Genomic DNA, 12,626 nt, shown 5'->3' with positions numbered 1-12,626 from the left:
GAATTAGATTTTCACAACAGCAGAAAAGTTGAAACCAAAACTGGCCATCAAGGACTTGACGTTTATTCAGAATGAGTCCTTCAACTGGAGATCTGCAACAGATTTAAAAATAACTATCATAACATTCGGCTCTAGTAATTTGCAGTGTCCTTACTTCGAGATTTCGTGCTGCTGCCAGACCTATTATTTCCTAGAGCCATTAACATCTATGCTTAGATTTCCTTGGAGCTGCTGGGTCATAACTGCCTGATTTTGAAGTCTAGTTTTTCCAGTACTGCCAGGAGTGCACCTGGGCAGCGTGATACCCTGGGAGGTAAAGATGCAAATTTCTCTGAAACCCATCTAATGGCCAGATTTTGCCCTGTCATGTGAACACTAACAAACCCTGCAATTGTATCCTCATTTTTATAACTGCTGTTGCTGCTTTTAGTCATCCCCTATCTTTCTTGCACTGAGAGCAGATTTTGGAGGTTAATAGTCTGCCTGTTAAAGTACCGTCGTCTTAATTGAGAGTGCTTGAGGACAGCTAAAAATTGAAAAGTGTTATAAGTGTGTTGCCTTTTGGCTGATGAGCGTTTCCTTGTTCCTGCCCTTGTTCCGGGGGGCGGCGGGAGCAGAAACAGCAAACGGGCATTTTCATATCGCTCCTTGCTGCTGGTAGGAATCCGTGGTGTGGACACCCTGTCCTTGCTTGTGCTCTGAGCTCACTCTCTGACGCTGGGGAAAATACTTAGATAAATTCCTGTGAAGGAATCTGGGTGAGGATCCTGGTTGTTCAGATTTTTGGGTAAAGGGATATGGAGATAATGGCACTTAGCATTTTCCAAGCACGAGGTTATTTTGGTGGCGGGTTCTAGGGACCTTTTGGAACGAGTACTGCAAGGAAATGTTATTAATCGTGCACCTCAGAGCAAATGTATTGCTCTTTTGCACAGAACCATGGCACCTCACCTGAACCCGAGCTCTGTAAGTGAGTGATCACGATATTTTAAATTATTCAGGGGGCACAAACGGAGAGGCAGCACTACTGTTCTGGTGGCCTAGAGATGCACCAGCCCTGGATAAAGGGACGGCGATCTCAGTCATTGAAGGCATACAAATAAGATGACTGTCAGCTGAGCAGTCATCTCCAGTTGATTGCCCTGAGTAACTTGTTAATTTTAGGTTTTTGTTTGCAGTATTTGATGTAGCCTGTGATGCAGCACAGTGACGTTCCTCCTTCTATTTAGCCATTACGCCATACAGCAAGCTCTCACCAACCCAGAAGCAGGAGTTGCCCAACTGGAGCCTGGCACCATGATGCTACAGCTCTTTGCTGGTACCATCACAGGAGCACCAGGGAAAGATGCATCAAATATAACTTATCCACAGATGGTGTTTTATAAATCAGTTGTTGTCAAGAAAGCACTGGTCCAGCTTGGCTCTGGTGCACCGTCTGTATAAGATCTCCAGTGAACTTGTAATTCTTCTGGTCAAGCAGACACAAGGTTTAGGTTTAATGGTTCTTACTCAGTAAAGTGTGTTACCACACCCCCTGTAGCTGAGTTAGGTTTGTTGGATGGTTTTAGTGGTTTAGCTCACAGCCAGTGTGAAGACCACTTGCTACGCCAGCATTATCTCTATTGAACTGGTCAACTCGGCGTATTCAACAGTGTTATAGCAAGATATTTTGCATATTTATCTTTTAAATAAAGGATATTTTCCTTAGTTCTATGTTGCCTTTTTTGCAGGGTTCTCGGTGCTCCTCAGATGCTAACATGCTTGGAGAGATGATGTTTGGCTCTGTGGCCATGAGCTACAAGGGCTCCACATTGAAAATTCACCAAATCCGGTAAGTTTAATTTTTTTACCGCTGGTCTTTTCAGAAGACTTACTCCTCAGTGCTAATTTCTAACGAATTGAATGTTACAAATGCAGAGTAAAAGGAATTTCTGGGTTTGCTTTAAAGTTGTTCTGATGTCAATTTTGACACTAAAGGCTGTTATGCCACGTTTAGGTGTATAAAATCCGGAGGGTTGTGAAATGGAAAGCAAAGCTTGTCTTGGCACCATGTTTCTGACTGACAACTTCCTTTTTGTCCTCCAGCTCACCTCCTCAGCTCATGCTCAGCAAGGTTTTCACAGCTCGCACTGGAAGCAGCATCTACGGAAGTCTGAATACGTGAGTCCATTACAAATTGTATCTATCGCACATAAGCAGATGAGTGTAAAGAACACTTTTGGACCCTTTCTCTAGAAAAACAACTCCTCGTTCCCTCATCTGTTACATCCTGTCACTGATGTCCTCACTGTTCCCTTCTGGTTGTCTTCACCTCTGTTTGCTTTAAGCGAATGAATGAACCATTCCTTTACTGCTGAGCTGGTGAAGCTTGATATTGTGAGGTACAAAAGTACCTGCAACCACCACAGGAGAAGGGATGAGGACAGAACACTGGAGTTGGGGAATTCAGTCCAAGGTGAAGAAAAAGGTGTTACAGAAACATCTGGCTTCAGAGGGTTCGACGTTTAGTTTCCTGTGTATTATTTGACCCACCTGAGAAGGTGGCTCAGGCTACGAGAGCTTTTTCTAGGGGAAGCCTCTTTTTATCTTGTCCGTTCCATTTGGGCTATAGTGAAGTAACACTATATTCTCCTGCAATGTAAATCACTGCTTTTGTTGTATCTTTGTTTGTTACAGGTTGCAGGACAGTCTTGAGTTCATTAATCAAGACAGCAATACATTAAAGCCTGACCACAGTACAATTATGAATGGACTTCTTGGGAATATAGGTAATTACAAACAGATTTTATTTCCTGGTATCTTTAACTGCGTAATCGTAGGTTATAGTATATGAAAGTCTTCTAAATAGAATCAAATTTTTAAAAAAAAACACACTAAAGACACAACAGAAAATTAATGTTGGTGGGATTTGGAGGAAAATAAATCAGACAGTTCAAGGTGTTAGCAGTGGTTCAATATATCCAGCTGTATACATGTATATAAAATACATAACAAATATTTAGATAAGTTTAAATACAGAAAATGTTGGAAAATGACAGTCTTTCTAAGCAGCATGTCTCAGATCAGGCAGGATTGACTCTGCCTGGCTCAGTTCCCCAGTTTTATTTTCGTTAATAATTTTCATTCTGTCCTGTACTCTGGCCGCCTGAGCACGTGTGGCCGCATCTGGCATCTTTGGTTCTCAGCCTTGGTGGAAGCGCTGTGGATGAAGGCTCCGAGAACATTAGATAAGAGAAAGGGGAAAGTCTTGGCTTTTCCCCTGGGCGGGGGGACAGTTGAGCTGATAGGAAAGGTCCTGTGCTTGGCTGTCCAGTGCAGGAGCCTGATGAGCTCTTTCCCTTGGTTTAGATTGTTGACTTTCCAAGCAAACGTCTGTTGTAGGTGGAATAAGGGGCTGCTTCTTAACGTTTGCTTTCCAGAATATCGCTGTATGGAAAATACACTTTTCTAGGGTTGGAAGAAAGGAGTGAATTTCATGACTTTATTACTCTAACTGGGTTTCTGGCTTAGACATGGTTCTTATTCATTGGGTGTGTTTACTTCTCCTTGACGCTGACTTTGATAAGAATACACCTAAGCATGGGCTTAGATGCTTTTCAGGCTCAAAAGCTGTATACTTCATTAAAATCATTCCCAATTGTCCATTTATAAGGGAAGCCAATTAAAGCCCTAAGAACCTGTTATCTATTAAATGCTTCCTGGGTTTACTAAGTCAGGAAAGTTAAAAAGATGATTTTTTTTCTTGATACTCACTATTCCTTTCAGACGTCAGCTGTGATTTTTCACAGTGAATGAGGTGCCCGATCTAAGAGAGAGGAACTCACTTCATCTCCTTTTAGGGTTTTGCTGTGGTTTGCGTTTGGCAAAAGTTTGCTGTCTCACCGGCGTGATCTAAACTGCGAATTCCTGTTCAGATAATGCAACTATTAGCCGTGGACTCAATACGATTTAGGTGTAGCTGGTGCCGCAGGTTCGTCTGTGTCTGGCTGGGTGAGGGTGACTCTTCCCCACCCAGCAGAAAGGACGAGTGTCCCCAGAGGTGGCCAGGAGGGACGGGCACCTCGACGAGAAGTGCCAGGATCGCCTGCTGGAAGAGGATACTGAAACTTTCTTTGTTACTGAGCTGTAGGAGTTTTGAGTCAGTTTGAGGATGTTTGTTTGCAGTTCCCGTTTCCGGGCGGGGGGAACCGTGGGTAAAGGAGGGGAAGAAGTTAATCTGTAACTGCAGCGTTTCTCACAACCCTCTTCTACAGCAAAGGCTGTTCCCGACTCCAGCCCGTGATAGGAGAAGGCTCTATGTGTTTTGGTTGGGAACTATTTACCAGCTGCTTTTTTTAGATATGCTGGTTTAAAAAAAAAAAAAAAAACCAAACAAAACACAGCATTGGTCACGTCCTTTCCTTTAATGAGTGAAGAACGAAGGGAGGTTGGTTGAGGTGCAGCTTTCTTGTTTTGTGCAATCGGAAAACTTTGAGCAGTAGCTTCACATTTAGGAGAGGGACTGGCAATTAACTCATTAAAAATACCCATGCATTTTTCCTGGCTCTGTCTACAGTCAATACACTCTTTCCCTGGTATATCTACAATCCAGTATTACTCTTAAAGTGAACTACTAAGACTGCTAACATTTATTTTGCTATATGATCATTTCACTAAACTGATGTGCTGACTGTTCTCAGAAAAGCTACTTTAGCCTATAATTTTCAGTTGGTTCTACTGAGACGAATTTCTGCCTGCCTTCTCCCCCTTTCTCCCCGTCATCTTCCTCGGCCACCCCGCCAGTGTGGATGTTAAAACAAACATTGTACTCCACGATGAATCTCCTGTTTGTGATCGAGTTAGGCTTTGGGCCTGCATAAATTAATCATTTTTCGACTTAAAAAAAAAAGCCCTCGGAGAGAAACCCCATCCTTGTATGGGAGACAGCGTAAAGCTGGGTCTATTATTTTAATTCTATAAATGCGATATAGTTCAACTGCGAGCCGTATCCTTGAATCGATGTTCTTGTTCAGAGCCGTTCTCCTGCATCCGTTAGTCTGCGTTTATGTTGGCTTATATCTTCTCCCTGCCCTGGCCCCCTCCCTCCGGACTGTTCTGCTTTACTAACCTCATTCTTTCATGTGTATTTTACGTTTTGCCGTGTAGGTCTTTCACAGCTTTGCAGCCCCAGGCGGGCATTCTCAGAGCAAGGTCCGCTCCGCCTCATCCGGAGCGCCTCTTTCTTTGCAGGTTTGCAGTGTGCTGTGTGCTGTGCGGTGGGGCTAGTTCTAGCTGGTGTGACAAAACTGCGGGGGTTTGTAGTTTAGCCCTGGAAATAAGATATTTTTAATTTTTTTTTTCTAAATTACAAAAAATGGGCAGTGATGTCTGTGCTTTTACCTTTTTGGATACGTGCTCTGATTCCCCAGAGGACAGCATTTTAGCATTATTTTATTTTAATAGTCCTCCTTGGGGTTGGCTGGCTGTGGTGTTTTGTTTCGAAAACTTAAATATTTAATGGTGGATTTCCTATTTCTGGAAATAATATTTCACAATAGTGTCCACCTATTTTGATCTGGACTTGTTTCAACCAAACTGTAAAAACTAAAGCTAACCTAGCTTCATTTAAAATGGTAGTTTCTTGCTCACAGTGGCTGAGTCTTGTTTCCATGGCTGAGTAGCTTTTATTTCACACGATAGTCATAAAATATATCACATTTAAAGACTATTGAGCCTGAGACACTTTGATCTTGTGTATGTGCAGACTGTGAATCTGGACAGCTTATGGCTTAGTTGAACAACCAATGCACTGCTCACAATTTAAAAGTATTTATTTTCTTCAAGACAGCATTGCAAAATCCTTTTAAAATTATATATATAATGCCTAAGAAAGCTGGTATATGAAAGAAGTCCAGTTTATTTTGGGTTTTGGTGGGGTTTTTGTCTATACACTGTGTAGTACCTACGTGACCGACATCCTTTTGGCGCATTAAAATTCCATTGAAAAATATCTGTGTAAAGAAACAAAGTGTACTAGTTTTAGTTTGTACTAAAATAGGTGTATAGACTTCAGAAAAATACATACAAGCTTTTCAGATGAGTGTTGTGGCTTGTTCAGCTAAGCAGCCTTTCTTGGTGATGGCCTTGTGCAGTGCTGTTGATCTGAATTAATGAGCATGTTTTTGTTTCATTAATTACACGGAGATCTGCAAACAAGAAAGGAACTGTATATTCCCCTGCTAATTGGTGTTCCGTGTTTTACAGTTCACAGCAACCCTATGGATATGCCTGGGAGGGAGCAGAACGAGGACAGAGACAGCGGTATAGCGAGATCTGGTAATGGCAGTTCCACGTGTTAACCCCGTAGACTCCAAAAATATTCAGTAATATTCCTCACTGGGATGTCTAAACATCATCACATAGCTTTTCCTGCGCTGAAATGCGATTGTTGTGTTTTGTTGTATACAAGCATTAATGCATACCTGTGTGTATATGTACAAATGCGTAGGCATCAAGAGTATTGCATTAGGAACCTCAAGGAGGGAATCTGAACAGCCGTCTGGTTTATTAAAGCATGCTGCAAATCAGCAAGCCAAATTAAATATTGAAATGAGTTTGCGGCATTTCTAAATGATACTTGTTGTCATCTCCTTTCCAAATTGAGGAGGATGGTAATGTCAAAACATGGATTCGCCTCCGCAACACCCCTCTCCTCCCCCCAAACTCAGGATATTGGGCGCATAACGACGGGATTAACGTTACCCCTTTCCACACAGAATTTATTTCCCGATACTCGGGGTTGATGAGCGCGGTGCAGCCTGTGTGTTGCCTGTTATGTAAAGCTGCAGGACCGTCCCACCCTTGTAGTGCTGGTATATCTTGTTAATGTTATTATAAACTGGTTATTTTTAGATAAGAATCATAGATAAGCCAAAGAGAAGACACTCAAGAACCAACACTAGTTTATCTCGAGGGTCTTCCTTTAGTTGCTGGTATTATTTTCCAAATGCCCTCTCTTCTGGAGAGATTTTTTTATTTATTCCTCTTATTATTGCAGCATCTCTTAGCAGTCTGCTCATCACTCCATTTCCATCTCCGGGCTCTTCGTTTAACAAAAGCTGTGCGAGCAGTTACCAGCGGCGTTGGCGTCGCAGCCAGACTACCAGCTTGGAGAACGGCGTCTTCCCTCGATGGTGAGCTGGGAATGAAAATGCTGGTTCCTGCCCATAGATTTTTCCACCCTTGTCAGCTTGATTCTGCTCTCGCATACGTACATCTGCTCTTCCTGTTGCTTCCCGGGGGTATTTACAGAGGTGTAAGTCAGGCTGCGCTTCAGAGCCTGATCTTTTTTAGTATCTTGTTTTCTTCGTGGCATCCATTGGTTTGCACTAACGAAAGCCTTCAGCAAAATGTAAACCTGTAGGCTGTATTTTGAGGATAAGAAGCCCTAAAATCCTACTCACAACACACATTTCTTGGCAGAGATGGGAAAGAACTAGAAAACCGTATTCTAATCCCACAAACGCTTTGAATCTGGTTCCAGCTTTTGTGACTGTGGAATCAATTAATGGTTGCTTGTAAAAAATTGCAAAGGGGATGTTATCAAAGGTGATGATTTGACAACACGTGCCAACAAAAGTTGTTTATTGGAGGGAAACGTTCAAGAATCGAATTACACGGGAAACCAATGTGCAACTTTAAGCAGTGGATTACATTAACTTTCTATTTTCTCTGTGCTTCAAGGTCCATGGATGAAAGCTTTAACTTGTCAGATGACAGCTCTGGTCCCAGCCCAGGAATTGTTAGGAAGAAAAAGATAGCAATTGGAGTTATTTTTTCACTCTCAAGAGACGAAGATGAAAACAACAAATTTAATGAGTTCTTCTTCTCCCACTTCCCTCTTTTTGAGAGTCACATGAACAAACTGAAGAGCGCGATAGAGCAGGTAAACCTTCTCTCTTTTGATTCTTGCACTTGTAGCACTGCGTGTTCCCCCCAGCTGTCAGGTTCCATTTCTTACTCTTGTTGCCGGTCTACAAAAAGTGGGATTGCCTTGCTGTGGGGTATTGGAATTACACCAGGCGTGAGCTTTGCTCCACGACATCTTTGAGGATGTTCCTCATTGCTAGCAAAAGCGGAACAGGGGGTGAGGACAGAACACACGGCGTTACTCTGCAGGGATGGCTGAGAGCCCGAGCACTCGCTGGGCTGCGAGAGCTCCCAGCAAGGCCTGGATCAGCCCAGGGGGAAAAAGGGATTTTAAGGCCACCTCTACCTCCCGGTTTCAGCTGTGTCTGAGTCTAGTGCATCTCAGAGTAAGACGCTATCTCTAGGCTATTCCGGGCTGTAAATAAATATCGAGCATTTTCCTTTCCCTTTATTTTACCGCTTGATTCTGATATGTAGGAAATTTTCAAAGATGGACATTTCAAACGTGCGGTGAGATATGCTTCAAATCTCTCTTCTAGGAAATACTTGGTGGTTACTTTTTGCCACTGCAATGAAAACTTTGACCCCTTTTATGCCTTGACTGATGAAAAGCACAGAAGAAGCAGAGGCTGCAAATGCATGTGCCTCACGTATCTTTCCTCAGATAGGAAAGCTGGCACTTGTACCATCGTTTTATCACTTAAAAAAAAATTTATTTGCATGACTAGTTGCATGAAAAGATAAAGCCAAACACATGACTTTGTTTTCCATTTTCTGTGCTTCTGTAGCTATGTGTTACTTATCTGTTTAATGATTGTTTTCAAGGCTATGAAAATGAGTCGTAGATCAGCTGATGCCAGTCAGCGGAGTTTGGCATATAACAGAATTGTTGATGCCCTTAATGAATTCAGGTGAGCAGTTTGTCTCCTCTCTTCTGTGTCTGTTTCTCCAAAAGCACTCCTGTCTGTTTTAGAAGGATCTTTGCCTTAGTGCAGGATAAGCAACTTAAAATGTCTAAAATCTTCTGCAAAAGTAAGTACAATGAAGATATTAGCGGTAGCAAGCAATTATGATCTGTTTGTGTGTTTAGATTTTTGCCAAGTGTGTGTATCCATCAGGGCTCGGTCTGAACAGGACATAGATGATCAAGTTTTTCTGTGCTTTAGGTGGTAACGAAGCTCCAGCAACATCTTAAATTGTCTTTTATGGCCCGTTGAGAGGGGAAAAAGAATTGCAAAGCCCCAGGTTAGGGAAATCCTCCTCTTGGGTGTATTTTCCTGATGTGTGAGCAAAGCAAGACCTTTACCCTGCTCTAAATTCCACTCTAAAGGCGTTTCAAATAACCAGCTACTAAGGAAGAGAACTATCTTTTTCCCACAGTAAAATGCAGTTCTCTAATCTCTCGCTATCTGTACCCGCAGAGCGGCTCCATTCAACAGTTGGTACACAAAGTAAGGCAGATGAGCACATCCCTGGCATTTAACTGTATTTTCTTTCCATAGTTTAAGTCATGGGGAGGGAATTGAGATGAAATACGTCTGTTTCAAGTGATTCATCTCCTCCCCGATGGGAGTGGCAGGGTGCTTCCTTTTACAACCAGTGCAGAGCTGCTTTTTCAAGACGTTATAGAGGACAGCGCTCTGATGTTGTAGAAGGAAAATCCTGACATCAGGATGTATTTCACTGAACAGTGAAGGATCTTGAGGGCTCGCTTATTTTTCTACCATTCCGCTTACCTCCTGAAGGCCATGGATGATTTTTAATTTTATTTTTATTTTTTTAGAACCTCAGCTCCGTGCAGTTGGGAGGGGAAGGCAGAGGATGCATTTGGTAGGGACAGGAGGCAGGGAAGAGGGAACACGTGGGGCTGCGGTGTGAGGTGGATGGGGATAAGCAGTGCCAAGAGCTGGAGCAGAGGCAGCTCGTGACTGCTGGGAGCCGCCGATCCTGCCCAGGGGCCCGAGACGAGTTCAACAACTCTCTCAGCAGCCACCGTGGTTCCTCCGCTCCCCCCAGCTCCCTTCTCCTCCCCGTCCTCACCCACAGCCACCTCTCCTCATTCCTGCCCCCTGGTAACACCACCTCCCCGCCTGGTTTCCCAAAATTTCCCCCCCAAACATTCCCCCTCAAGATCCGTTCAGCGGACTTTGCCTGTTCTCCTTTGTCCTTCCAAGTTAAACAGTTCCAGAGCGGTGGGGAGGGGCGCCTATCCCCGGTCAAACGGAGGAAAAATAACCCTGAAAACACGAGCCAAATCCCCCCTTGCTGGCTTTTCTCTCCTTGGAGGGAAGCTGAGCTGGGATGGGATGAGGAAGGCAGCTCTTGTCGGGGCTGAGGAGAGGAAAATAATGTCCCCCCCATCCATGGGAGGGTTGGCACCCCCCGTCCTGAGCCACTGGGAGACCGGATCATTCACATGACACGGCCGTTGCGCAACCAGCACTGGGAGCATGTGTCCAACCACCGGTTTTATGCAGAGGTTTCCATGGTGATATAAATATTACTCTTTAATAGTGTAACGAGGTAAATTAAATCCAGTTTAATTTCATATAAATGAATTTCCTGGGGCAGCAGACTTTGGCAATTCTGGTGTTTGGTTGGGTTTTTTTTAATTTTTTTTTATTTTAAGCGAGTGCATTTAGAGACACGCACCAGCTGGTGCCCCCAGCCCAGGCTGGTCCTGCAGGTGGGCAAGGTCCCCGTGTCTCGGGCTGGCAGGTCACGCTGCCATCGCGAAAAAGCATTTCTGTAACATACAGGAGCCGCTTGCTTTTCAAAGCAATGCAATATGTGTCTAGTAAGGGGGGGAAAAAAAAAGCGTATTTAAATCCTAAAGGCTGAATGCAAAGATGCTTTGGCACAGGTTCAGCAAACCCATTTAGGCCACTATTATCTCTTTAGGCGTCTGCTTTCCCGCTGAAGTCACGGGGAAGTCAGGAGCCCGAGTCCTTCGGTGAACCTGAGACTTGTGTTGATTCCTGCCCTCTTAGCAAATTGTGCTGGAGGGAAGAAGGGTGCTGACTTCAGTGGGTTGGTGTTTCTAAAACGTAATCCTCTGCTGGTTTAACTCATTGCAGTCTGCCTGTTGGGTTGTTTTTTTTTTTAAGGAGAATTTTATGGTTTTTTTTAAACCCAGACTTTCAGAGGCTCTCAAGTGTAGCTGGTGCGTGCCCCTCTGGTGATTAGAATAACCTCAAATCAGTGGGGCGGGGGGGACCGGCTCCGCATGGCCGTGCTGGTCAGAGGAGGGAGGAAGGAGGATGAGGGTTGTCACCGTACCCTTCTGCCACCCAAAAGTCCCCCTCTGCAGGGACAGTGCTGGGGTTGTAGCCCAGCCTGGGAGCTGGCAAGGAGGGTTGTTGCAAAGGAACTACTGCAGGGGCAGCCAGGCATTTAAAGGCATTTACCTGCTGGTCCTGGGGGCAGAGGAGGAAAAAATAAGACATGAAAACAGACCCTTTCCTTTGCTCTTCTTCTCTCATCCAGGGAAAAGCAAAGTTGCCTTCTCTGAAAGGCCGAAGCTGCTTCTGCAAATTGATGCTATTGATAAATTTGCCATCGGTTTGGTGCCCAGCTCCAGGCCTACCCTTGCATCATTATTCACTTCACAGCAATTTTTAATTCTCTAAAGCACTGATGGTTTTAGCTATTAACACCTGACTTAGAGGCTTAAAACTCTCTTCAGATGTCAGCTGTGCAGACACATGACTTATGAAATAAGCCACTGTACTTGCATAAACATTTCGACTCCCCCGGCCCCCGAGGCCAGTGCAGCACATTGATAATACAGATTATGCGTCTGACTAATACCTGTGCGGCACACACGCAGGCTGGCAAGGGAACACCGAACACAAGGCCTAGGGAAACACCTCTCTCTGCTTTCTGGCAGCCAAAATTGATCCTATTTTATGCCACTAATTTTTAAGCAGCTTATGCTGCTGTGAACTGAGCGGCGCAGGCTGGTCCCTGTGCCAGCACGGGAGTCCCATGGGCACCAACTGCAGCAATTACTGCCTTCATTTTCTGGTTCCTTTTTACGGAAAAATCATGGAATCACAGAATGGTTTGGGTTGGAAGGGACCTTAAAGCCCACCCAGTGCCACCCCCTGCCCTGGGCAGGGACACCTCCCACCAGACCAGGTTGCTCCAAGCCCCCTCCAACCTGGCCTTGAACCCCTCCAGGGATGGGGCAGCCACAGCTTCTCTGGGCAACCTGGGCCAGGCTCTCACCACCCTCACAGCAAACAAGTTCTTCCCCACATCTCAGCTCAATCTCCCCTCTTTCAGTTTAAATCTGTTCCCCCTCCTCCTAGGGCTCCCCTCTCTGATCCAGAGTCCCTCCCCAGCTTTCCCAGAGCCCCTTGAGGGACTGGAAGGGGCTCGAAGGTCTCCCCGGAGCCTTCTCTTCTCCAGGTTGAGAAAAGTCACCTATGGAAGGAGGGAATGAGGATAGGGAGCAAATGCATGTTAAGTAACTGTACAAACCTCTGATGTTTTTTTCTTTTTTGAAAGAATCCCTAAGGAGATGCTAAGCTCTGCCGTTATATCGCAGCTCAGAAACAGCAGAGAGCTCCCAGCGCGGTGCTGGGGGTCCCCGGCGTTTCCCTTGGGGAGGAAGGGGACTGCAGAGGGATGCTCCCAGCACCAGGGCAAGTCACCCAGCACCGGTGTCGAAGCCCAGGCCGGAGGCTGGGGAGGTTTGTGGGGGTGTGTTTGGG

General features: G+C 44.9%; 1 protein-coding gene across 1 annotated transcript in view; it reads left to right on the top strand.

Annotated features, from left to right (window-relative positions):
* Positions 1-12,626, top strand: part of FNIP1 (folliculin interacting protein 1) — a 70,129-nt gene that overhangs the window by 41,964 nt on the left and 15,539 nt on the right. Inside the window, exons 4-11 of the mRNA XM_074155811.1 lie at positions 1,731-1,831; positions 2,086-2,160; positions 2,677-2,768; positions 5,146-5,229; positions 6,244-6,315; positions 7,037-7,172; positions 7,723-7,924; positions 8,734-8,819. Coding sequence (XP_074011912.1) covers positions 1,731-1,831; positions 2,086-2,160; positions 2,677-2,768; positions 5,146-5,229; positions 6,244-6,315; positions 7,037-7,172; positions 7,723-7,924; positions 8,734-8,819 — 848 coding nt within the window. The remainder of the gene's footprint in view (positions 1-1,730; positions 1,832-2,085; positions 2,161-2,676; positions 2,769-5,145; positions 5,230-6,243; positions 6,316-7,036; positions 7,173-7,722; positions 7,925-8,733; positions 8,820-12,626) is intronic.

This window comes from Numenius arquata, chromosome 11 (genome assembly GCF_964106895.1).
Source record: "Numenius arquata chromosome 11, bNumArq3.hap1.1, whole genome shotgun sequence".
NCBI lineage: Eukaryota > Metazoa > Chordata > Aves > Charadriiformes > Scolopacidae > Numenius > Numenius arquata.
The sequence above is the reverse complement of the archived record's forward strand: the minus strand, read 5'-3'. Positions and strand labels throughout refer to the sequence as shown.